At 35.6% G+C, this 23635-nt stretch overlaps 1 protein-coding gene across 3 annotated transcripts in view; it reads left to right on the top strand.

Annotated features, from left to right (window-relative positions):
* The window catches only part of UBE3A (ubiquitin protein ligase E3A), a 91847-nt gene that overhangs the window by 36872 nt on the left and 31340 nt on the right, over positions 1 to 23635 (top strand). For all 3 annotated transcript variants that reach the window (XM_081227090.1, XM_081227088.1, XM_081227089.1), the window contains one exon: positions 21954 to 22258. In XM_081227090.1, the coding sequence (XP_081083216.1) occupies positions 21954 to 22258 (305 nt within the window). The remainder of the gene's footprint in view (positions 1 to 21953; positions 22259 to 23635) is intronic.

The following is a 23635-nucleotide window of genomic DNA, read 5'->3' as shown; positions in this document are numbered from 1 at the left end:
GGCACGTGGGCTTCAGTAGTTGTGGCACGCGGGCTCAGTAGTTGTGGCATGTGGGCTCTAGAGGGCAGGCTCAGTAGTTGTGGCACACTGGCTTAGTTGTTCGCAGCATGTAGGATCTTCCTGGACCAGGGCTTGAACCCATGTCCCCTGCATTGGCAGGAGGATTCTTAACCACTGCGCAACCAGGAAAGTCCTGACTAGGTAACTTTTTAAGAAACATTTTCAAGTAGTTCTCGTGGAACATGGAGTTTGGTTAGGGGATTTGAGAAGACTGAAAACTTGGAAAGTTATTGGGGGAAATGGGTGAAGAGGTGGACCAAATATTATTGAGAGTCTCGTGCTACTGAGTGTCCAGCTAAGGTTAGCTTACTGCATACTTGCAGTTTAAAGACTTTTCTTTAATAGCTAGAAGAAGATGCATGGTATTTCAGGGTTGGCTGTTAGAGCATATGGGAAGTGGCATGTGTGTAGAGTGTTAACATTGGAGTAGTTGAACTTATATGTCATTGGCGATGGCCACTGTTGGAAAGGTTGTGATGCCAGGTGAAGATGTTGGGTTGGTTACGAAAAGCCTGATGGGTCAAAGAGATAGTTCAGTGTAAGTGAAACTCTTACAAAGATAGATGATAATGATCGAGCCTAAGGTAGTGATTGGCTGAAATTGAGAGGAGGTGAGGGACCCTCAAGTTAAGAAAGTCAAATATTTTGGGGGCTAGAGTGTTGGGATAGATCATGCACACAGACATTGAAGTCACAATGCCAGCAATATAACTCGGGAAAAATAGAGTCTTTAGTATATGGTTATAATTTACCAGACCAGAGAGGAAAGGAAGAAGGATTTCAGGTAGATACATGAGTTTCAAAGTTGTGTTTGTGCTGTGCTTTGTTTTGTTTGGGGGGATGGGCATTATTTTTAATATAAGCAATTAGAATAATAATGGTGCACTTAGGGGTTTGAGTTGTCTGTGGAGCCCTCACCTAAAAGGATTGCAACATAAGAAAAGCCTTTGGGGGTAAATCAGGTTTTAGTGAAAGCTAAGAGATTGAGGAACTATTATATAAAGCAGTTGAAGATAGGTGACAGCCTATATCATAAATGTATTTCTAGAGATCTTGGTGGAGGAGGTTAGATGGATGAATCAAGAGTAAAGAATGGAAAAGGAAAGATGGAGGCTTGCATTTTGTAGTAAAAACCAAGGATGGCAAGAATGTGAGGTTGATACGGTTTCTCAAATTCCTATACCTGTAGAAATTGTAACCAGGCATTAAGTTAGTAAGATTTGTTCTACCTTAATCTTGTGGGTCTTGATTTACAAAATAGGTGATGAAGGAGTCTTGTTTTTACCTAAGAATTAGCTAGTGTGTTTTATTAATGGCAACATCTTAAATTTGTTAAAGCATGATTTTTTTTTTTAGCACTTTGAGATGCATTTGACATCCTTTAACTAGGGAACACCTTGAGTACATTTAAAATAGTAATATATATAAAATTAAAGAATATGCCTGTTTTTAGGAATTCCTAGTGTCACCCATTTCCTAGAGTGCAGAAAAACATAGTAAAAGTTTTTAAGAGCTGCATGCTAATTTATAGTTTAGCCTAGAAATAGAACTAACACAATAACCCAGATCTTTTTATTCAGTTATATGTATTATGTACTTGGATTTTGTTTAAATTTATATATACCATGTAGTAGTCTTTTTGCACATATTAATTTAGACTCTTTAATTTTCTTAATGATTTCAAAGCAGTTTCTAGTAACTTCAGATTTCTTATCTTTGGTAGTTACTCCCCAACCCTATCTCTAACACTTAGGCTATGTTTTCAGGTATATAACTAATACAGTAAATGGAACCAAGGGTAAATGTATCAAGTGATTTATGGTTCAGTGTTTGGAAAGACTATTTTTTCTAAATGTTGGAATGACCAAGGACCTAGTTCTCAGGCCATCATTATCTATTCTCTCTAGGTAGGAACTTTAACATATATACTATGACAGCTTGCATATTTTCATCTTCAACTCCGACTTACCTTCTGAACTGTAGACATATATATCCAATAATTGGATGCCTGATTCTCACACTTAAGTCCAAAACAAAATGGAGCACTTGATTTTCATCCTCTCAAATCTGCTTCTCTTGTAATCTTTTTGCCATTTTAATCAGTGGCAACTCTTTTTTTCTTCCAGTTCATCCAAAGTTTTGTTTTGGAAGCATCCTTGTTTTCTCTTTGTCTCACTCAACTCATCAGCAAATCCTATTGACTCCACCTTTAAAATTAATTGATACTTCAACAACTTTTTTTTTAAACACCATTTCCACCTCAACCACTCTGATTAAAGCCATCATTTGCCAAAAGAATGAAGGTGTTTCCCAGCAGTCTTGCTGCTTCCGTACTTAACCCTTACCAAGGTGTTTTCTATGCAGCAGCCAGAGTGATCTTTTTTAAGATCGAAGTTAAACCATGTTACTTATACTCAAAACCTTTCAAAGGCTTCCCACATCTCTCTCAGAGTAAAATCAAAGGATCTACAAGGCCCTGTATGAACTTCCTTTCACTTCTGTGACCTTTCCATTTTCTCTTGACCATTTTTGTCTACACTGGCTTTATGCTCTTGCCCTTAATGTTTTGGTGTTCTTAAAACTTGTGCCTGTTTTCTGTGACCCTTCTCTGTGATATCCACATGGCCTCCTTTCTTACTTGCTTTAGAGCTCTTAAATGATACCTTATCAGAGAGGCCTTCCTTGACCAACTTTCTTCAAAGAATGGTCATGCTCTATCTTCCCTATGCCCCTTCCTGTGCTGTATTTATCTTCATGGGATTTAATGTCATCTGACTGGTTTCATATTGATTTCTTTGTTGTCTGGCTCATTTAATACTGTCAGTAGCATGGAAGCCTAATGAGAGTGCCGGGCATACAAGAGGTAGTCAGTAAATATTTATTATGTGAAAGAGTGAAATGACTACATTTATGTAAAATGTTTATTTCTACCTTTTCAATTCCCTTGTAGAAATGTAGGAAGAATATTCTGGGATCAGTTAAATATAAATAAACTGATATATGTACATAGCCTACAGAACTTGGGTAATAACATCTTCTTGAGCACTTACCATATGACAAGCCATTGTGCTCAGTACTGTACATGCATTATATCATAGGAGAAGTAAGCCTTTTATCAGAGTAGACTATGGTGATATAACTTGTGTCCTCTGAAAGAGATTGTAGAGAATTGGTATAGTTTCTTCCTTAAATTTTTGTTAAACCCTTCTGGTAGTGGTGCTTTCTGTTTTGGAAGGTTTTTTTAAATTGATTTAATATCTTTAATAGATATAGGCCTACTCAGGTTGTCTGTTTCTTCTTGTGAGTTTTGGCAGATTGTGTCTTTCAAGGAATTGGTCCATTGCATCTAGGTTATCAAATTTGTGGGCATAGAATTGTTCATAGTATTCCTTTATTGTTTTTTTTAATGTCCATGTGATTTGTAGCAATGTGCCCTCTTTCATTTCTGATATTAATAATTTGTGTGCCTTCTCTTTTCCTTAATTAGCCTGGTTAGGGAATTACCAGTTTTATTATTGATCTTTTCAAAGAATCAGATGTTGATTTTTCTCTGTAGATTTCCTTTTTTCAATTTCATTGATTTCTGCTCTAATTTTTATTATTTCTTCTGCTTACTTTGGATTTAATTTGCTCTTTCTTCTAGTTTACTAAGGTGGGAACTTGGATGATTGATTTTTTTTTTTAAAGATCTTCTTTCCTAATAAATGCATTCAGTGTTATGAGTTCCCTCTAAAGCACTGCTTTCACTGCATCTCACAAATTTTGATAAGTTGTGTTTATTTCAAAATATTTTTTAGTTTCTCTTGTGATTTTTTTTCTTTGACTTGTGTTACTTAGAAATGTGTTGTTTAATCTCCACGTATTTTGAGATTTTCCAGTTATATTTCTGTTACTGATTTCTAGTTTAATTCCATTGTAGTCTGAATGTAGACATTGTATGCTTTCTGCTCTTTTAAATGTGTTAAGGTGTGTTTTTTGGCCCAGAATGTGGTCTGTCTTGGTGAATGTTCCATGTGAGTTTGAGAAGAATGTGTAATCTGTTGTTGGATGAAGTAGTCCAGAGATGTCGATTATATCCAGTTGATTGATGGTGCTATTGAGTTCATCTGTGTCCTTAATGATTTTCTGCCTGCTAGATCTGCCCACTCCTGATAGAGAGGTATTGAAGTCTCCAACTATGGTAGTGAATTCATCTGTTTTTCCTGCAGTTCTATCACTTTTTGCCTCATGTAATTTCATGCTCTGTTGTTAGGTGCATACACATGAAGGATTATAATATCTTCTTGGAGAACTGACCCATTTCTCATTATGTAATGCCCTTTTTTTAACCCTGATAAGTACTTTGCTTTGAAATCTGCTCTGGTTGAAATTATTTATTTTAGTTTAGTTTAGTTTTGGCTGCATTGGGTCTTTGTTGCTTGTTAAGGTGAGTGGGGGCTGCTCTTCATTGCAGTGCACAGGATTCTCATTGTGGTGGCTTCTCTTGTTGCAGAGCACAGGCTCTAGGCGCACAGGCTTCAGTAGTTGCAGCACGCGGGCTCAGTAGTTGTGGCTTGCGGGCTCTAGAACACAGGCTCAGTAGTTGTGGCACACGGGCTTAGTGGCTCCGCAGCATGTGGGATCTTCCCAGACCAGGGATCGAGCCTGTGTCCCCTGCATCGGCAGGTGGATTCTTAACCACTGTGCCACCAGGGAAGCCCTCTGGCTGAAGTTAATATAGCTACTCCTGCTTTCTTTTGATTATTGTTAGCATGGTATATATTTTTTCTATTTTTTAAAATTTATATGTGTCTTTATATTTAAAGTATAGACAACATATAGTTGGGTCTTATTTTTTGATCCACTCTGACATCTCTTTTAATTGGTGCATTTAGACCGTTACTCTTTAAACTGATTATTGATACAGTTGGTTTAATATCTAACATGTTTGTTACTATTTCCTATTTGTTGCCCTTGTTTTTTGTTCCTATTTTTGTCTTCTATTCTTTTTCTGCCTTTTGTGGTTTTTACTTGAGCATATTATATGATTCCATTTTCTCTCCTTTGTTAGCATATCAGTTATCCTACATTTTTGTTTTTTTTAGTGGATGTCATAGAGTTTGCATTTACATCTAATCTTAGTCCACTTCTAAATAATGCTATATCACATCACAGGGAGTGTGAGTACCTTGTAATAACAAAATAACCCTAATTCCTCCCTCCTACTCTTTGTATCATTGCTGTCATACATTTCACTTGGATAATAGCATATATACACATACATACATATATTAGCGTATATATACACATATATGAGCATATATGTACACACATGTATATGTACACACACATAAGTATTCGTAACCAAATACATGGTGGTATTATTTTGAACAAACTGTTACCTGATAGGTCAGTTAAGATTAAGGAAAATAAAAGGTTTTACTTTACTTTCCACTTAATTCTTTTTCAGTGCCCTTCTTTATGTAAATTTGAGGTTCTGATCTGTATCATTTTCCTTCTCTCTAGAGAACTTTTTTTAATAAGAAGGCTGGTCTACTGACAACAAATTCCCTGAATTTTTATCTGAGTCTTTATTTCTTCCTCACTTTTGAAGAAGAATTTCACAGGGTACAGAATTCTAAGTTGGTGTTTTTTTCTTTCTTTTTTCCCCCTTAATACTCTAAATATTTCATTTCACTCTCCTTTCATAGTTTCTGAGGAGAAGTCAGATGTAATTCTTATTTTTGATCTTCTGTAGGTAAGGAGTTTTCTTCCTCTGGCTTCTTTCAGAATTTTTTCTTTACCTTTGATTATCTGTAGTCTGAAAATGATATGCCTAAGTGTAGGGTTTTTTGGGGGGCATTTATCTTGCTTGGTGTTTTCTGAGCTTCCTGGATCTGTTGTTTGGTGTCTGATATTAATTTGGGGACATTCTCAGTCATTGTTTCAGGTATTTCTGATGGTCTTTTCTCTTCTTTTTCTGGTATCCTCTGTATGTGTATGCTATGCTACACGTTTTATAGTTGTCCCACAGTCCTTAGATAGTCAGTTTTGTGTTTGTTAGTCTTTGCTCTCTTTGCTTTTCAGTTTTCAGTGATTGTATTGATATACCTTCAAGTTCAGAGAGTCTTTTCTCAGTCTACTGAGAAATGTTGTTTCCAGTCTACTATTAAGCCCATAAAAGACATTTTAAAATTCTGTTTCAATGTTTTTGATCTCTAGGTTTGTTTGTTTTAGTTCTTTCTTAGGATATCCATCTCTCTGTTTACATTGTTCATCTGTTCCTACATGCTGTCCACTTTATTCTTTAAAGCTAGTAAATTATATATTAACTAGCTCTTAGTTGGTTTAAAATTCTGGTGTGTTAATTCCAACATCCCTGCCATTTCTAGTTCTTATGCTTGCTCTGTGGTTGCAAATAGAGTTTTTTGCCTTTTAGTATGCTGTGTAATTTTTTCCTAATAGCTGGACATGATTTCCCAAGTAAAGGAATTGCTATAAATAGGGCTTTAGTAATGTGATAGTGAGCTATAAGGGGAAAGGAAGCATTTGATAATATCCCATCAGGGTAGGCTCTGGTAAACTGGTTTACCTGAGGACAGGCCTTGGTAAGAAGAATAGAGGGCTCTGGTGTGTCTCAAAATGGTTCCTTTCCTCCTACCCCTGCTGTAAGCATGAGGGGATTTTCCCCAGTACTTGCTTTGAGAACCTGCTTGAGCTTCTTGGGGTAAGTCTCATAAGAACTGTGGGGGCTCCCCTGTGACTGGGCCCCCCTAGAATTTTTAACTCTAGCCTTACCTATGCTCAGTCTCCTGTCCTGTCACAGGTTCCTGCTTGTGGATCTCTGCTTCAGTAAAACTGTGACTCCCTGTATTTGTCTTTTCAGGATTAGGGACAACAGTTTGCAGTTTATGTTCTCCCTCCCTTAGGGATTCAAGAAGAGTTGTGGATTTTTTAGTCTCTTTAGATTTTTACTTGTTATTGGATTGGAGAAGTGACTTCCTAGCTCCTTACTTGTGGAACCAGAAATCAGAAGTTAAGATATAGCTTGGATGCTGTTTTCAGTATGGAGTGGGAGAAAATATTTCTATCCGACTTCCAACTCAAATATACTTACATGTGTATAAAAACATTTATGGATTAAGTAACATCTTGAAATACATTCTGAAGTAAAAGATAAAAATCTCTTCAACCAAATAAAGATAGCTCTTCTGTTTTCAGGTTTCTCTCCTCTGGGTTCTGATAGCATGTTCTTCTTCTTCAGACTGAGCCTTTGCATATTCTTTTGTGTGCATCTGATATACCTAAGAAACTGGGAGGTATCCTGACATCTGTTTCCCTTTATGGTTAAGTTTAGAAAAAGATAGAGTTAATTGACACTGTTATCTAGACAATATCAGGAGAGAAATTCAAGACTCCTCATTGAGGCTCTGAAATTCACTAGGTTATTTATTAATTTATTAATAAATAAATTATCAGATCATGTGTCTCAGGGAGCTTACCATGTAATTAATAGGCAGTTATTATAAGGTGTACTGAGAATAGGTACAGGTTACTGTGGGAGCAGCAGTCGTGATCCTGGAAATGATAGCTAAGCTGAATCTTTGAGGATTATTAGTTATAAATGTAGAGATCATAGTATTCTAGGCAGGAAGAAAAACTTTTTTAAGACCTGGAGCCAAGGAAGACAGCAGAACAAATCCTCTGAACTGTTACGCTGGAATACAGAGTTACGAGACAAGAGAAGTGCTGAATAATGTAGTTGGAATTAGAAAGCTAGAACCATATAGTGAAAGGCCTTGACACTACTGAAAAGTCCCTGGTTTTCTCCTGATAGACATAGGAACTAATGAAAGGTGTTAGGCATAGAAGTGACAAGAGTCATAGTCTGTCCACTTTTCTACCACAAAGCATTGTATAAACCTATATATTCTGTTTTAAATACAAGGAAACATGCCCCTGGTTCATGGTAGGGATGGATGAATAGATGAACTGCCTCTGACTGAGTATTCGCAGAAGGCAGAATGAGCAAAATTCTGCTATTCTGTTGAAATACTCCAATGAAGCAGTTTTTAGAATCAATGTGAATTTTGTATTTTAATCATTATATCTTACGTGTCCTTAAAAAATTTTTAAGAAATGTTAGTGGGAATAGTTTACAGTCCTCGCTTCTAGGATAATTTGTGAGGATTAAAGGACATCATTTACAAAAACCACGCACTGTATGTTAATGAATGTTTATTGTTTTTGTTATCATTTCAGCTTGTAGCGCTACCTTCTACCCAGGTGCCCATCTTAGAAACCTAGGTATTCAGCTGTTCCAACTCATTTGCCCCTACATACTGCATCTTTTAAATGTTTCTTGCATCAGTTTCCTCTTCTTTCCTGCTACTTCTTCATTCTTTGCCTGGTCTATAATAGTAGTCATCACTTAACTGGATTGCCTGTCTCCAGTTTTGCCAACTTTGGTCCCAGTTTAGAAAATGGAATTATCATAAAGGCAGATTTGACTTAGTCACTGACCTGCTTAAAACCCTTTAGTGACTCCTGCTGCAAGTGTTCTTATCTAGTGGTTTATGAATAGTGTGTGAACATTCTGAAACTTTTTGCCAGATGGAGTATATGTGCATGAATTTTTATGTGGAGAAAGTTATTAGCCTTTGTAAGATTACTCCTCTGCTGGCTAAAATCTGAACTTCTTATCATATCTTATAAAATCTCCCATAATCTGGCTTCTCCTGCCTCTTCATATTTTTTGAGTCCTTCTTTGAACTTTTTACTGTTGAACTGCTTCCAGTTGTCATAAGACCATGTTCTTAGGCTCTTCTGCCTTCACTCACTCATTTCCGTCTTATCTGAACCGGTCTTCCCACCCTTTGTGTTGTCAGTTCCTAGCCATCCTTTGTGATTCATCTTGGCTAAATTGCCTCTCTTTATATTGCCATACCTCTTGAGTCCCTATGATGTTAAAATCTTCTGGCTTTTTTCCCCCTTTAAACAGTAAGTTCCTTGAGGAAAGGGCCCATATAAAAATAGCCATAAGAGCTGGAATAGTACTAGGTTCTCAAGCAGAGTTTAAACTATACTGAAGGAGACATTTGGAAGTCATCAGGTATTTCTAAAGCCTTGAAAGATGAAACTGTCCAAAGAGAAATACAAAAGAGAAAGTGTCTAATGGCTGGTCCCTGGGGAATATAATAAGCATTTCTAGATTAGGAAGGGAAGTATCTGAAGAACAGCCAGAGAGAAAGGAGGAAATCAGGAAATAGTGTCCTGAAAGCCCACAGTCAACAATTTCCAAAAGGCCTACATTTCTCAGCAAGGTTAAGTAAAATAAGGAGTGAAAAGTGGTGACTTGGTGAGAACAGTCTCTACATTACTGGATACAGGGTGCTGTAAGCCTTGACTTTGTTTCCTACACACTGTTACTCTTTTTTTCCACTAATGCTTCTGGACTGTTTCTGTTATTTTCTCAGTATAAGAATCCCTGTTCCTTTGAGGCTGTGCTTTCTGGCTGTGTCATCTTCTGTCTTCATTATCTAGTTACCTCCCAGGCCTTTCTCAGTCTTTGAAGAACTCATACTTTTGTACTCTGCTGCAGATCCCCTGCTGTCTTTGTTTACATGGGTAACCTCTAACAACATCTCAGTTCCCCACCCATTTTATCTTCGAAAACCTTCACCTCTGCTTCCTGCTCCTTCCCATTCCCATAGGCATGTGGGTCTGAACTGTTTTACCCCTGAAACCTTTAATTAAAACACCCACCTCTGGTTGCAGACTTTGTGTGCTTTCTTACTTGCTTTCTCTCATCCCATCTGTCCTTCCTTGTCTTTAAGAGATGTCCCTTGGCCCCTCTACTATCTTCCACCCTCAACCCTCTGGTTCCTGTACTCCTGACCTAGACTGTTGAGCTCAGAAGATTGAATAGATTGTATTCCATAGGTTGCCTTTTCACTCTGTTGATTGTTTCCTTTGATATTTCGTATTTTTAAGTTTGATATAGTCCCATTTGGCTGTTTTCGCTTTCATTGCATATGCTTTTGGTGTCATATCAAAGAATTCATTACCCAAATCCAGTGTCCTGAAACTATCCCACTATGTTTTCTTCTAGGAGTTTCATAGTTTCAGGTCATATATTTAGGTCTTTAATCCATCTTGGATTAACTTTTATATTGTATAGTATAAGGTAAGGGTCCAACTTCATTCTTTGCTTGGGGATATTCAGTTTTCTCAGCACCATTTGTTGAAGAGACTGTTCTTTCCCATGTGTACCCATGGCACCTTTGTTGAAGATCATTTGACCGTATGTGTAAGAGTTTATTTCTGTATTCTCTGTTGTGTTCCATTGGTCTGTATGACTTGTCTTTATACCAGTACCATACTGTTTTAATTACTGTAGCTTTGTAAAGATGTTTTGAAATCAGGAATTGTGAGGCCTCTGGCATTGTTTTTCTTTCTTAAGATTAGTTTTGCTATTTGGGGTCCTTTGAGATTCCATATGAATTTTAGGATTTCTTTTTCTGTTTCTGAGAAAATGCCATTGGGATTTCAATAGGGATTGAATTGAACCTGTAGATTGCTTTGGGTAGTATGGACCTTTTAACAACATTAACTAAGTCTTCCAGTCCATGAACACAGGCTGTCTTTCCATTTGTTTGTGTCTTCTTTAGCTTCTTTCAGAAATTTTTTGTCATTTTCACTGTAAAAGTCTTTTGCCTCCTTGGGTAAGTCTGTTCATAAGTATTTTATTTTTGATGCTGTTGCAAATGGGAATATTTTCTTAATTTCCTTTTCAGATTGTTTATTTTTAGTTTATAGAAGCACAACTGATTTTTGCAAGTTGATTTTTGTATCCTGCAACTTTACTGAATTCATTTATTCTAACATTTTTTTGTGGGATCTTTATGGTTTCCTGCATATTCATGTCATCTATGAACAAAGATAATTTTGTTTCTTCCTTTCCTATTTGGATGCCTTCATTTGTTTTTCTTGCCTGAGTGCTGTGACTAGGATTGCCAGTACTACGTTGAAAAGAAACGGTGAGAGTGTGCATCCTTCCCTTGTTCCTGATGTTAGAGGGAAGATTTTCAGTTTTACACCATTGGGTATAATATTGACTGTGGGCTTTGCTTATGTGGACTTTATTATGTTGAGGTAATTTCCTTTTGTGTCTAGTTTGACTTTTTGTTATGAAAGGGTGTTTGTCAAATGCTTTTTCTGCATCAGTTGAGATGATCATGTTATTTTTGTCCTTCATTTTGGTAATTTGGTGTATGACATTGATTGATTTTCATATGATGAGGCATCCTTACCTTCCAGGAATAAATCCCACCTGGCAATGGTGTATAATCCTTTTCAGGTGTTGTCAAATTCTACTTGCTAGTAATTTATTGATTTTTACATCCATATTCATCAGGGATATTGGCCTGTATTTTTCTTGTCTCGTAGCTCTGTCTCATTTCAGTATCAGGGTAATGCTGGCCTCATAGGTAAGTTTGGAAGTGTATCCTTCTCTTCAGTTTTTGGAAAGAGTTTGAGAAGGATTGGTGTTAATTATTCTTTAAATCTTTGGTAGAATTCTCCAGTGAAGCTATCTTATCCTGGGCTTTTGTAGAAATATATTCATTTTTTTCTAGGTTATTCAATTTGTTGGTGTATACTTGTTGTTAGTAGTCTCTTATGATTCTTTTTATTTTTGTGGCATCAATTATAATTTATCTTCTTTCATTTCTGATTTTGTTACTTGAGTCATTTCTCTTTTTTCTTGGTCTGGCAAATGATTTGTTGATTTTCTTGAAATTCTCCAAAAACAACTCTTACTGTCATTGATTATTTTTTCAGTTGTCTATGCTCTTATTTCATTTCTCTATAATCTTTGTTTCCTTTCTTCTGAGTTAGTCTGTTTTTCTGGTTCCTTGAGGTCTAAATTTAGGTTGTTGATTCGAGGTCTTTTTTCTTTTCTAATGTGGGTGTTTACCACTATAAACTTCCCCGGTACTGCTTCTGCTGCATCCCATACATTTTGGTATGTTGTGTTTCATTGTTGTTTGTCTCAAGATATTTTCTAATTTTTCTTCTGATTTCTTCTTTGACCCATTGGTTGTTCAAGACTATATTGTTTAATTTCCATAAATTTGTGGATATTCAAGTTTTCCTTTTGATTTTGATTTTTAACTTCATTCCATTGTGGTTGGGAAAGATACTTGGTATGATCTCTGTCTTCTTAAATTTTGTTAAGACTCATTTTGTGGTACGACATGTGCTCTTTCCTGGAAAATGTTTTATGTGCAACTGAGAAAATGTAGATTCTGCTGTTGTTGTGTGGAGTGTCATTTATTTGTCTGTTAGGTCCATTTGGTCTATTACGATGTTCAAGTCCTCTGTTTCCCAAGTGATTTTCTGTCTGGTTGATATATCTACTATTGAAAGTGAGGTACTGAAATGTCTTACTGTAATTGTGTTACTGTCTATTTCTCCCTTTGATTCTGTTAATATTTGCTTAGTATGTTTCAGTGCTCTGCATATATATTTATAATTGTAGTGTCTTTCTGGTGAATTGACCCTTTTATTATTATATAATGTGTCCTTCGTTTCTTATGACAGTTTTTGACTTTATTTTCTTATATATAAATATTTTCTTTATTTTCTGATCATATGTATCTCTTCCCTCCTTCGGTTATATTTGCATAGAATGTTTTTTCTGTGCTTTCACTTTCTGCTTGTGTATGTCCTTGTATCTAAAGTAACTCTCTTGTAGACAACGTATAGTTGAGTCTTTTCTTTTTAAAATCCATTTAGCTAATCTATGTCTTTAGATTGGGAGTTTAATCCATTAACATTTAAAGTAAGTACTGATAGGGAATGACTTACTGTTGCCACTTTGTTAATTGTTTTTTTATATATTGTAGTTATTTTTTCCCCTCTTTTTCTCTGAGATGCCTTCCTTTGTGTTTTGTTAATTCTTTTTCGTAGTGACATGCTTTGATTCCTTTCTTTCTTTTGTGCATCTTCTATAGGTATTTTCTTTGTGGTTACCATGGCAATTACATAAAATCTTACAGTTGTAATGAAGTATTTTAAACTGATAACAATTTCAGTTGCATACAAAAACTTCACTGCTTTACATCTCTCCCCTTTTTGTTGATGACACAAATCACACCTTTTTATATTTCATATACATTGACATATAGTTGAGTTTTTAAAATGTTTTTATATTTTAACTCTCTACCTGAATTAAAAGTGATTTACTCACCACCATTATAATATTACAGGATTCTGTATTTGTCTACAAATTTACCTTTACCAGAAAGCTTTATATTTTCATATGCTTTTGTGTTGTGTTTTGTGTCCTTTTGTTTCAAGTTGTAGGACTCCCTTTTGCATTTCTTGTAAGGTGGGTTTAGTGGTGGTGAACTATCTCAGGTTTTGCTTATGCTAGGAGGTCATTGTATCTCCTTCACTTTTAAAGTCAGTTTGCCAGATAATAGTGTTTTGGTTGGAAGGTATTTTTTTCCAGCACTGTGAATATTTCATCCCACTCCTTTCTGGTGTGGAAGGTTTCTGCTGAGAAATCTACTGATAGTCTAGTGGTAGCTTCCTTGTACATGACCAGTAGTTTCCGTTTTGTTGCTTTCAAGATTTTCTCTTTACCTTTGGCTTTGGACAGTTTGATTATAATGCATCTTAGTATGGGCCTCTTTGGGTTCTTCCTAGTTGGAGTCCTTTGAGCCTCTTAAAATTAGATACCATTTTTTTCTTCCTCATATTTGGAAGGCATTTGGCCATTATTTTTTCAAATAAGCTGTCTGCTTCATTCTCTCTTCTCTTGCTGGTATTCCCCTAATGCATATATTGGTCATCTTGATGGTGTCCCATAAGTCCCTTAGGCTTTCTTCATTTTTCTTTTTCTTTTTTTTTCTTTTTTCCTTCTGACTCAAGAATTTCAAAGACCTGCCCATCAGGTTCATTGATTCTTTTCTTTTGCTTGATCAAATCTGCCATTACCTCTTGAGAATTTTTCAGTCCATTTATTGTATTCTTCAACTCTAGAATCTTTGGTTCTTTATATATATATATCTTTGATATTCTCATTTGTTCATGCATCATGATTTCATCTAGTTTTCTCTTTGTGTTCTCTTGTAGTACTGTGAGTTTCTTTAAAGCAATTAGGCTGAATTTTTTGTCATTTAATTTGTAGAGCTCTGTTTCTTTAGGTCATTTTCTAGAACTTTATTTTGTTCATTTGACTGGGTCATGGTTCCCTGTTTTTTTATGTGCCTTATTTTTTTTGTTGTTATTGATGTGGATTTTGCATTTGGAAAACAGCTTCTCTCCCGGTCTTTATGGTCTGGCTTTGTAGAGGGGAAGATCACCATCATTCAGCCTAGCTAGAGATTCTTGGTACCTCTAAAACCTTTTAGGGAGTGCATCTTCTCTGGACTTGTGCTTGTAATTTTCCAGTTGAAGAGGTTTATTGGGTTTTTTTCAAGAGCTTATAGTATTTTGCCCTCTCTTGTGTCTTTCTGTAGCACTTAAGGTTCTCTGAGGCTACAGCAAGCCAGATAACTGTCTTTTGTTTTCCCTAGGCATCCAGTGTATGCTAGTTCCATCAGTTTTCTGAGTTAGGCAAGACAGAAAGTAGTTCTTTGGGCAGCCCCCTTGAGAATGTTGGACATAATTCTTCTCTTTTTTTTCTGTTCCCAAGAGTGATGCTGCAAGTTGGGCTTTTCATCACTATTGTGAACTGTGCCAGTTTGAGGAGGGGTTGAGGCAATTGATATGAAACAACTTTTCTTACACATTTCTGGCTGGTTTAGGCTTTGAGCTTGCCTGAGGTACTGCAACTTTCTAATTGGTTTTGGAGGTTTCCTAAAAGGTTTTGGGATCACATATAAGTCAGAGTTTCTGTGGGGGAGTCAGTTCTGGTGCTTCTTTTTTCTCCATCCTGCTGTCCTTTCTGGTTGGCTGGTTAGTTTTTTTATCTTTGTTCAGATAAATGTAGTAATTCTACAGTTCAGTTGATAGAAATGCACCTATAGGCTCATTTATCACCTATACAAAACTAACTTTGATGTGTATTGAATAATCTTTAGTATAAATTCAAAGTTAAGTCTTAAGAATTTTCTCACCCTAACACTGAAAGAACTCTAGGTGTTTCTCAACAATATATATAAAAGCTATTAAGTTTTTAAATAACTCCAAGGTTTTCTCAGCTCCCTAACCTCCTAGAAAAGATTATTTTATGAGTGATCCAGCTATCTAGAATGCAAAATAGTCAGCCAACCAGATCTTTATCGCAGAATTTACAGCATATTGCCTGATGCATGGTAGACACTCAAGTGTATAATTAGTCAAGGTACAAGTTTTGTCTTGATTGTCTTTGAATCAGAAATAAAAATCAAAGACCATTTTTCATGATCATCACAGAGAATTAGTAGTTGCTCTACACTAATGCCAACATGTACTTTGTATTCCTTTCCCTTTAGGATCTTAATTGGAGGGAGGTGGATGGATATATTTTGTATTTTGTTTATTCTTCACTCTAAAATGTCACACTGTTTTAAAAAACAAAGTTTTTTTAAGGTGAGTAATTTTTGTATAAATATTTAGTTCTACAGTTGTGTTTACTGTATAACAAACTCTCTAGGCACTGAGATGATAAGCCTCAATAAAAGAATACTCAGGAATTATTACAGTAAACATATTTCTAACAGTAAAAAAATACCAATTTAAATAAAAACTTTTTTGTGTGAAAACTGTATCTTATTCTATAGTTAATGGCTTGTTGCTTGGATCATGGTAATAATGAGTTCACAATTGAAATAATCTAATAATTCACTCAAATTGTAATAGACCCAACCTTAAACCTGATCATGGCTGTGTCACAGATGTTTTTTTTGTCTGATCTATTTCTGTAAGGCCTAATACTATCTAGGATAACATTGGTCATTCTTAAAGTTTTTTTATGTTAAATAAAACTTTGGGGAAGGGGGTGGAGGATTTACAAAGGCAACATCCTAGAAGGAACAAAGGTGTTCTACTTTCTTTGAGGCTAGTAAGCAGTGGTTATTAGCTTTATAGACTGATTATATAAGCCTTGGGCCCTTTCTGTTTTATCTCTGGGTTCTTGATTCCTCACATCTTCATTTGACTTCATTTTCAATTAAAGCCCCTCTACTTAACGTTCACATGTTCTTCTGATCTTTGCCTTTTTATCTCCTTTCATTATTCTGTACTTCCTCCACCAATATAGTTCTTATGTTGCACGTCACAGTTAATATTTCTTCTAAGTTCTGTCATTTTGTATTATAATTACAGTCTTGTTTGCTCACTGTTCACTGATACATCTTCACTTTCTGATAGTTGCTTTTTTTTTTTTTGGCCACACCATGCAACATGTGAGATCTTAGTTCCCCAACTAGGGATCAAACCTGTGCCCTCTGCGTTTGGAGCTCGGGGTCTTAGTCACTCGACTGCCAGGGAAGTCGCCTGACAGTTACTATTTTTATTTCTTCATTTTCTTCGTTCTTGTATTCATTGTTTATTTTCCAACTTCCTACTAAGTTCAATTTAAGATCATTTTCCACTTCCATCTCTTATATTGTTGGCAGCTGTTTCAGTGGTTCTGATTCCAGTGATTTGCCATTGGTATAGGAACATTAAACATACTTTCCTAGTATTTGTTTCCTTGACAGGCAAATTAAGTTGCTGTACATAATGTGGCCAGAGTTTAACTCTTGTATTTATCATTATTATTATAGGGTTTTGTATGTTTGTTTTTTTTGTTTTTGTTAAGTACCAGACTGTTCCAAAAATAGAGTCGGCAAATGTGGTATTAGTGCCATTGATGATGTTGACATCGGTTTTCCTTTTCTTCCCCTGATGGCTGAAACCATTTCCTCTGCCATTTGATATGCTGTCTAAAAAGTTACAATACGGCAACAGTATTTTCCCCCAGTATTTTACTTTGAAAACTTCCAAACATGCAGGTAAATTGAAAGAATTGCACAGTTGATGCCATATGCCTGTCATCTAGATTCTATCTTTAATATTTACAGTGCTTTATCATATGTCCACCCTTCTATTTATCAATCCATCTTCCCCCCCCATACATTTCAAAGTTAATTGCTGACATGAGTACACTTCCCCCTAAGGTGAAACCATTTTTAAAAGATTTCCGCCAAGTTTTCTAGAGTAACTCTGGCTCTCTATATTATTATTCCACAGAACATTTATTTGTAGGACTGTCTCACTGATTCAGTCATAGAAGTAAAAGAAATCAATGGAAAGTATTACCTGTTTTCAATGTGTAAGTAATCTCAAGAGCGTTGAGAGTGTTATCACTAAATGTCACTTGACTTGATAAGAAAAAATCCCTTTATAAAAAATCAGTATATTATAAAGTATAATACTTGGTTTGTTTTTTACATAGAAGAAAAGGCAGTGAGATGTGAGGAAATTATAGAAAGTTAGCCATAGCCCCTCTTGGGGTAGTTTTGAATGACAGATAAGGTGTCACTAAAGGGGACCCCATTGGGAAAAGATGTCTCTTCATTTCTTTCCTTTTTTCTATTTCATTTTCTTCTTCTTTCCTCATCTCTTCTTTATCTTTCTTTTTCCTTCTCTCCTTTGTTTTTTGAAATCATACTTGAGGGAGTTATACATTTTACTGCATAAAATGATTTGCTGAGGGAGAAGAAAGAGTAGGAGGCCATGTGATTGGATGGAAGTGTCACTGGAGGGCAGAAAGCACAGTCTCTAAATTAAGAGTTGGGAAATTTTTTCTGTGAAGGCCAGGTGGTATTTATTTTAGGCTCTGCAGGCTGTACAGTCTCTGCTAAAACTACTCAACTCTGCTGTTGTAATGTGAAAACAGCAGTAGACAATATGTAAATGAATGAGCTTGGCTGTGTTCTAGTAAGACTTCGTGGATGCTAAAATTTGAATTTCATGTAATTTTTACATGTCACGAAATGTTACTCTTTTACTGATTTTTTCAACCATTTAAAATTTAAAAACCAACAAGCTATAAAAAAAATAGGTGGCATGGTAGATTTGGTCCATAAGCTATGATTTGGCAACTCAATGTATAGGGATTAATCTTGTACAGGTTATTTACCAAAATGTCATTATTAGTGTACACATTCCCAATGTAGAGGCTTTTTTATGTGCTCTAAATTAGATGGGGATACAGAATTATAAACAGGTAATTCAAGGTGTCACTGAAGTCAGAAAAGAAAAAAAATGCTTGGTGTGGTTGATTCCACTAATAACACGGAGGTTCTGTCTTGGCCTCCTTTCAGTCCTGTTTCATCAGTCTAGCTGCCGTTTCTAAGTCTTGGGACAGCGAAGCAGGTCAAATAGAGGGGCCTACTTTTATATTAAGTCTACCCTTAGTGGTATTAAAAGCCCAAGTTTTGAGTCAAACCTGGGTTCAGATCTCTTATTAGATACGTAACTTGTTAGGTAACAGCTCTGAGCATCAGCAGAATGCAGGTTAATATAGCTAATCATAGACTTGTGAGGATGCTAATAAAAATTGTAACAATAATGGTGGCTAACTATGTGCCATAAGTTAATGGTGCTTACTATGTGCCATGCAGTGTTCTAAGCACTTTTTATATATTAACTCATTAAATTCTCTCACAGCCATAATAATTCTTCTGTATGCCATCATTTTTAAGATGAGGAAACTGAGACACAGGAAGTTAAGTAAACTCATTCAAGGTCACATAGTTATTAAGTGGCAGAGCCAGCATGTGAACTTGGGCAATCTGGCCTCAGAGTGTGAGCTTTTAACTTCTAGGGTTTATTGTCGTCTAAAGCGAGAACATCTGTAAGCCTAGCACGTAGGTCTTCAACAAATTATAAATATATTAAATTTACAGAATATAGTACTACCTGTTCCTCAAGAAACTTGTGTTCTTGTGTGATACCAGATATGCATAAATTTGAGATTCAAATTTTGATTTTTCAGAAGGCATTTTACTTTTTTCAATTACACATTATTTATGGGATTTTTTTTCCATAAAAGTTTTTAGTACTACTATTGTTAAGAATTATTTTGAAATGTATCACCTTCTGTAAGACAGTATAGTAGAAACGACTTAGACTCTGAAGCCGGAAGACCTCTGGACTCCTGCCGTCATCCTAGTTCTGCACTTTCCTTTGTGCGACCTTGGATAAGTGATTTCACTCTTTCAGTTCTGTCTCCTTTTTTGGCTGTGGACTGAAGATCATCCTCAAAGTCATGGGATTCAGATGAGATAACCTATGTCAAAGTCCCTTGCAGTGTGTCCAGTATGTTACCAGGCATTCAACAAATGATAGTTCCTTGCTCACCTCCCTATTAACAGATTTAGAACTGAAAGGAGTCTTAAAGATGGGAAACTGAAGCCCAGAGTTGTTCAGATAGTACAGCTACTTTGATTCTTAAAGCCGGTTTTCTGATTTCTCAGTCTTGTTCTGTTTTTTTTTTTGTTTTTTTTTTTTTTTTTGCGGTATGCGGGCCTCTCACTGTTGTGGCCTCTCCCGTTGCGGAGCACAGGCTCCGGATGCGCAGGCCCAGCGGCCATGGCTCACGGGCCCAGCCGCTCCGCGGCATATGGGATCCTCCCAGACCGGGGCACGAACCCGTATCCCCTGCATCGGCAGGCGGACTCTCAACCACTGCGCCACCAGGGAGGCCCTTGTTCTGTTTTTAATGTTCACAGTTGTTTATGTATTACATTCAGAAGCATTATATGTATGACCGGTATTTTTTGGTTTGTTTGTTTTTTTAGGACAATAAGAAAAATAGCTAGACTGTTTCGGTATTTTGATTTTTGAAACTAATCTTTAAAAACTCATATGGACAATTTAGTAAACCTTGAGGCCATTCAAATCATGTATATGAAGTTTTGAAACCACTAACATTTTCCCCTTTCATATTCATTAATTTTAGTATACAAGTAGCATGTTATAGAAAAAATAAATTGCAAGCAAAATGATATAATAATTTAAAAAACTCATTCAGTCACATTATTCAGGGAAATGACTGTTAACACTTTGAAATAAAAATGGCTTCATATGACACTACTTTGTAACAGACTTTTACGATTAAAAGATGAATTAGTGATCTATGCCAAATTCAGATCTTGATAATTTTTGTTTATTCCATTGTGTGAATGGTTATCAGTTCATTTTAGTAATCTATTTTTGGGCGTGTCAGTTTTTTTCCAGGTTTTGTAGAAACAAAATTGTCCTATTATTTTCACCCAAAATGGGATCTTTGATTCATATGGCTCATCCTCTGATCCATTTTCAAGACTTTTGATAAATGTTCATAATTTTCTTCCGGAAAGGAAATACATACTTATTTACATTCTCACTAGGGAAAGCTATTGCATTTTGGAAGAAGAATAGCAGTGTATAGTATAAACCTTATAAATTCTGTATTTCTCTTTCTTTACATGTTGTCACTTTAGTATTTTGCACAGTGATATATCTGAAATAATATGTTTTAATTTTCAGGAGTGGAATTGTTTATAGCTACATATAATAAAATATCTAAGTGCATTTTGTGGGTTTCTCTTTTTTCTTTGTTGGCATGCATTGAGTGGTAAATTTGCATGGAACATATGAAAAAACAGAGCACCAGAGTGAATTGAATGTGTTTGAGTTATTACTGTTTGTCACTTACCTTGATAGTTTAGAGACAAAGTCCTACTTTTGAGACAAAATTGGACTTACTAGTGTATCCCTTATTTGTCTTGTTAGTTGTTCAGTTTCTCATGATTAACAAGATGTATCTCATGATTAACAAGATGTATCTCACGATTAACAAGATGTAAACTCTAATACCACTTGCCATTTAGTCCTACATGTTTGTGAGATCATTGTAGGAACATTTTGAGAATTAAATTAGGTAAATTATTTTTTAAATAGTTTTGATTATTTGTAGTTTTTATTCCTGTATGTCTATTTGGAAACAAAAGGAATAGCTGTGAATTATGTTTTTTTGGATCCAGTAGACTACTCAAGTTATGGTGATCTCATATCATCAGTAGTAGAAGTATAGATCTTAAGAGTTGGAATAAGCCATAGAGATAGAAATTAGTCCAGCTTCTTGCTTGATGAAATGACCCCTTCTTCAATATCCTTGCTAGGTCTGCTAGAACAGCCATAATGGAACATTAATTCACATACTTTATGTTCACAAAGTAAGAGTAATATAAGGTTTTGCTCTAAAAGGAATTTAAAATATTCCACGTTCCTATGACATGGTATTAATGAGGAAGTTTAATGATACCTTTTGGGTTCAAAATTGTATGTTTTGAGCCACTTTCTTGTGATATAACACAAGGTTTGGATATTTTATTTATAAATTTCTTTTTAAATCTTCCGTATAGTAGATAATGGGGGGGGCCTCCTTTGTTCCACATAGAAGTTCTATGTTAACTATAAGTCAAGTATTTACAGGCTGTTGAAACGAAATGGTGATTATATAAAGGAAAGCTGGATTGATACTTTAAATAGACTCATTTTCTTAATGTTAATTTTTAAAGTGATAAAATACTAAAACTCTTAGTCATAAAACTTGTGATTTTCAGCTGTGGTGCTAAACAATTGAAGCACATCAAACAAGCGCCCCCCCCCCACTGTGCCCCAAACCAAAGGAAAGCATATTCTATTAAAACAATGATTTTTGACAAGAATTGATATTCTTTATCATATGTCTTAGGAAATAAGTATCAAATATTTCACCAGTTAAAAGTTTTGTGTAAATAGTGTATCTCCGTTTTCTATACTTCATCTTAATATGCAGGTTTATTACTTCAGCGCTTGACTAACTTCTGCCTTGTTGATGATCTGTTGAGCTTTGTACCTGAGAGCTCTACTAATCACTGTGCTTACTGTTTGAATGTTTGGTACAGGAAGCGAGCAGCTGCAAAACATCTAATAGAACGCTACTACCACCAGTTAACTGAGGGCTGTGGAAATGAGGCCTGCACGAATGAGTTTTGTGCTTCCTGTCCAACTTTTCGTCGTATGGATAACAATGCAGCAGCTATTAAAGCCCTTGAGCTTTATAAGATTAATGCAAAACTCTGTGATCCTCATCCCTCCAAGAAAGGAGCAAGCTCAGCTTACCTTGAAAACTCTAAAGGTGCCCCTAACAACTGCTCTGACATGAAAATGAACAAGAAGGATGGACAAGGAGCAAGAGATGATTTTAAAGGTAAGACGTTCTATTTTTAATTGATAATTTTGGACTGAAAACCACATTGGAGATTTTCAAAATGTGTGAGGTGTTGATGTTTGCTTTTTTTGTCTCATTTTGTGATCTTAGGACATGTTAGTATAGTAGAATCGATTTTTTATCGTGATAGAGGACAGAACTAATAATTGAGTTAGTGATTTCACTCTATTTTACTGTTCCAATGATCTCTAATTAGAAGCAGATTATGCTCCCAAAAGTTCCTTTGCTAATGGATTGATAAGAAATTTTAAATATTTTCCACTAGGAAAAATGTATTAAGTAGTAGTTAATAACCTAAACTAGGCCACAAAGTCATTTAGATGTTAAAATAGCTGGACTAAATATCTGGCATGCATTTTGGAACCCGAGCACTATATAGTGAAAGTAGCAGACTGATTAGTGGTCTTTTTCTGTTTCTGAAGGCAAGGCAAAATGTTGTTAATAGTTACCTGAGAAATGATCAATTTTTCTTTCTAATGTATTCTTCCTGTATCCTGCTCACCTTCTCCCAGGCATTTGGCACTGCCAAGAATCATTACCTAACAATGGTAGTCTTACCCAAGCCTTATTTTTCTTTCTAAATGATCCTGTATTCCAAAACTTTTAAAACTTTTTTTCTTTTTAATAAACTTCAAGCTTTCTTTCTCCCAGTAAAGGCAAATCGGTATTAGAAACAAGTTAATCAGATTTTTGAATGACTGACAGTCCTGTATTTTAAGAGGAAGCTTTTTGTTCAGGATATATAGAAGTTAGATACTACCTCTAAAGTTTTCAGTAACGTCATTTGAATCACATTTAAATTAATTTAGTGAAATGGAATTGTGTTAATAGCTTCTACTCTCTTTCCATAATAAAGCTGTTTTCATAACTTTATTACAGCTTTATTGCATGAATATTTCTATTCCATGAATTAGCTCACACACTAGATAAATAAGTGAACGTTGTCAGTATGTTAATGTGGAAGTTGCATTATACACATTTCCCCAGCAAGTGTGCACCATAAGAACAACCATTACTGTGAATGTACGATGTGCTGCCACAGTCGAAGGCAGCAAGCCATATGGGGGTTACAGTGCAGGATGGATGTACCCATCTTCTTTTTGGCTATGTGGTTCATTTTAGAGGTACTTATTGGGTGATTATCCCCAGTCTTTGTGTACTGTTTAAGCTCAAGTTTATATAATTTAGCAGTTCATTGTACTTTCTTCCAATATACTACACTCTTTCCCCCTGCCCCCTTTTTCCTGCAACATCTGTATTTACTATAGTATATTTTTACTAGGAATTATAAATATAGTAACTGCACTAGTACTTTTATTTTGAGTGTTAATTATATACGTTAGCTCTAGTTACAAA

Source organism: Mesoplodon bidens, assembly GCF_964165515.1.
Source record: "Mesoplodon bidens genome assembly, chromosome: 3".
Taxonomy (NCBI): Eukaryota; Metazoa; Chordata; class Mammalia; order Artiodactyla; family Ziphiidae; genus Mesoplodon; species Mesoplodon bidens.
The sequence above is the reverse complement of the archived record's forward strand: the minus strand, read 5'-3'. Positions and strand labels throughout refer to the sequence as shown.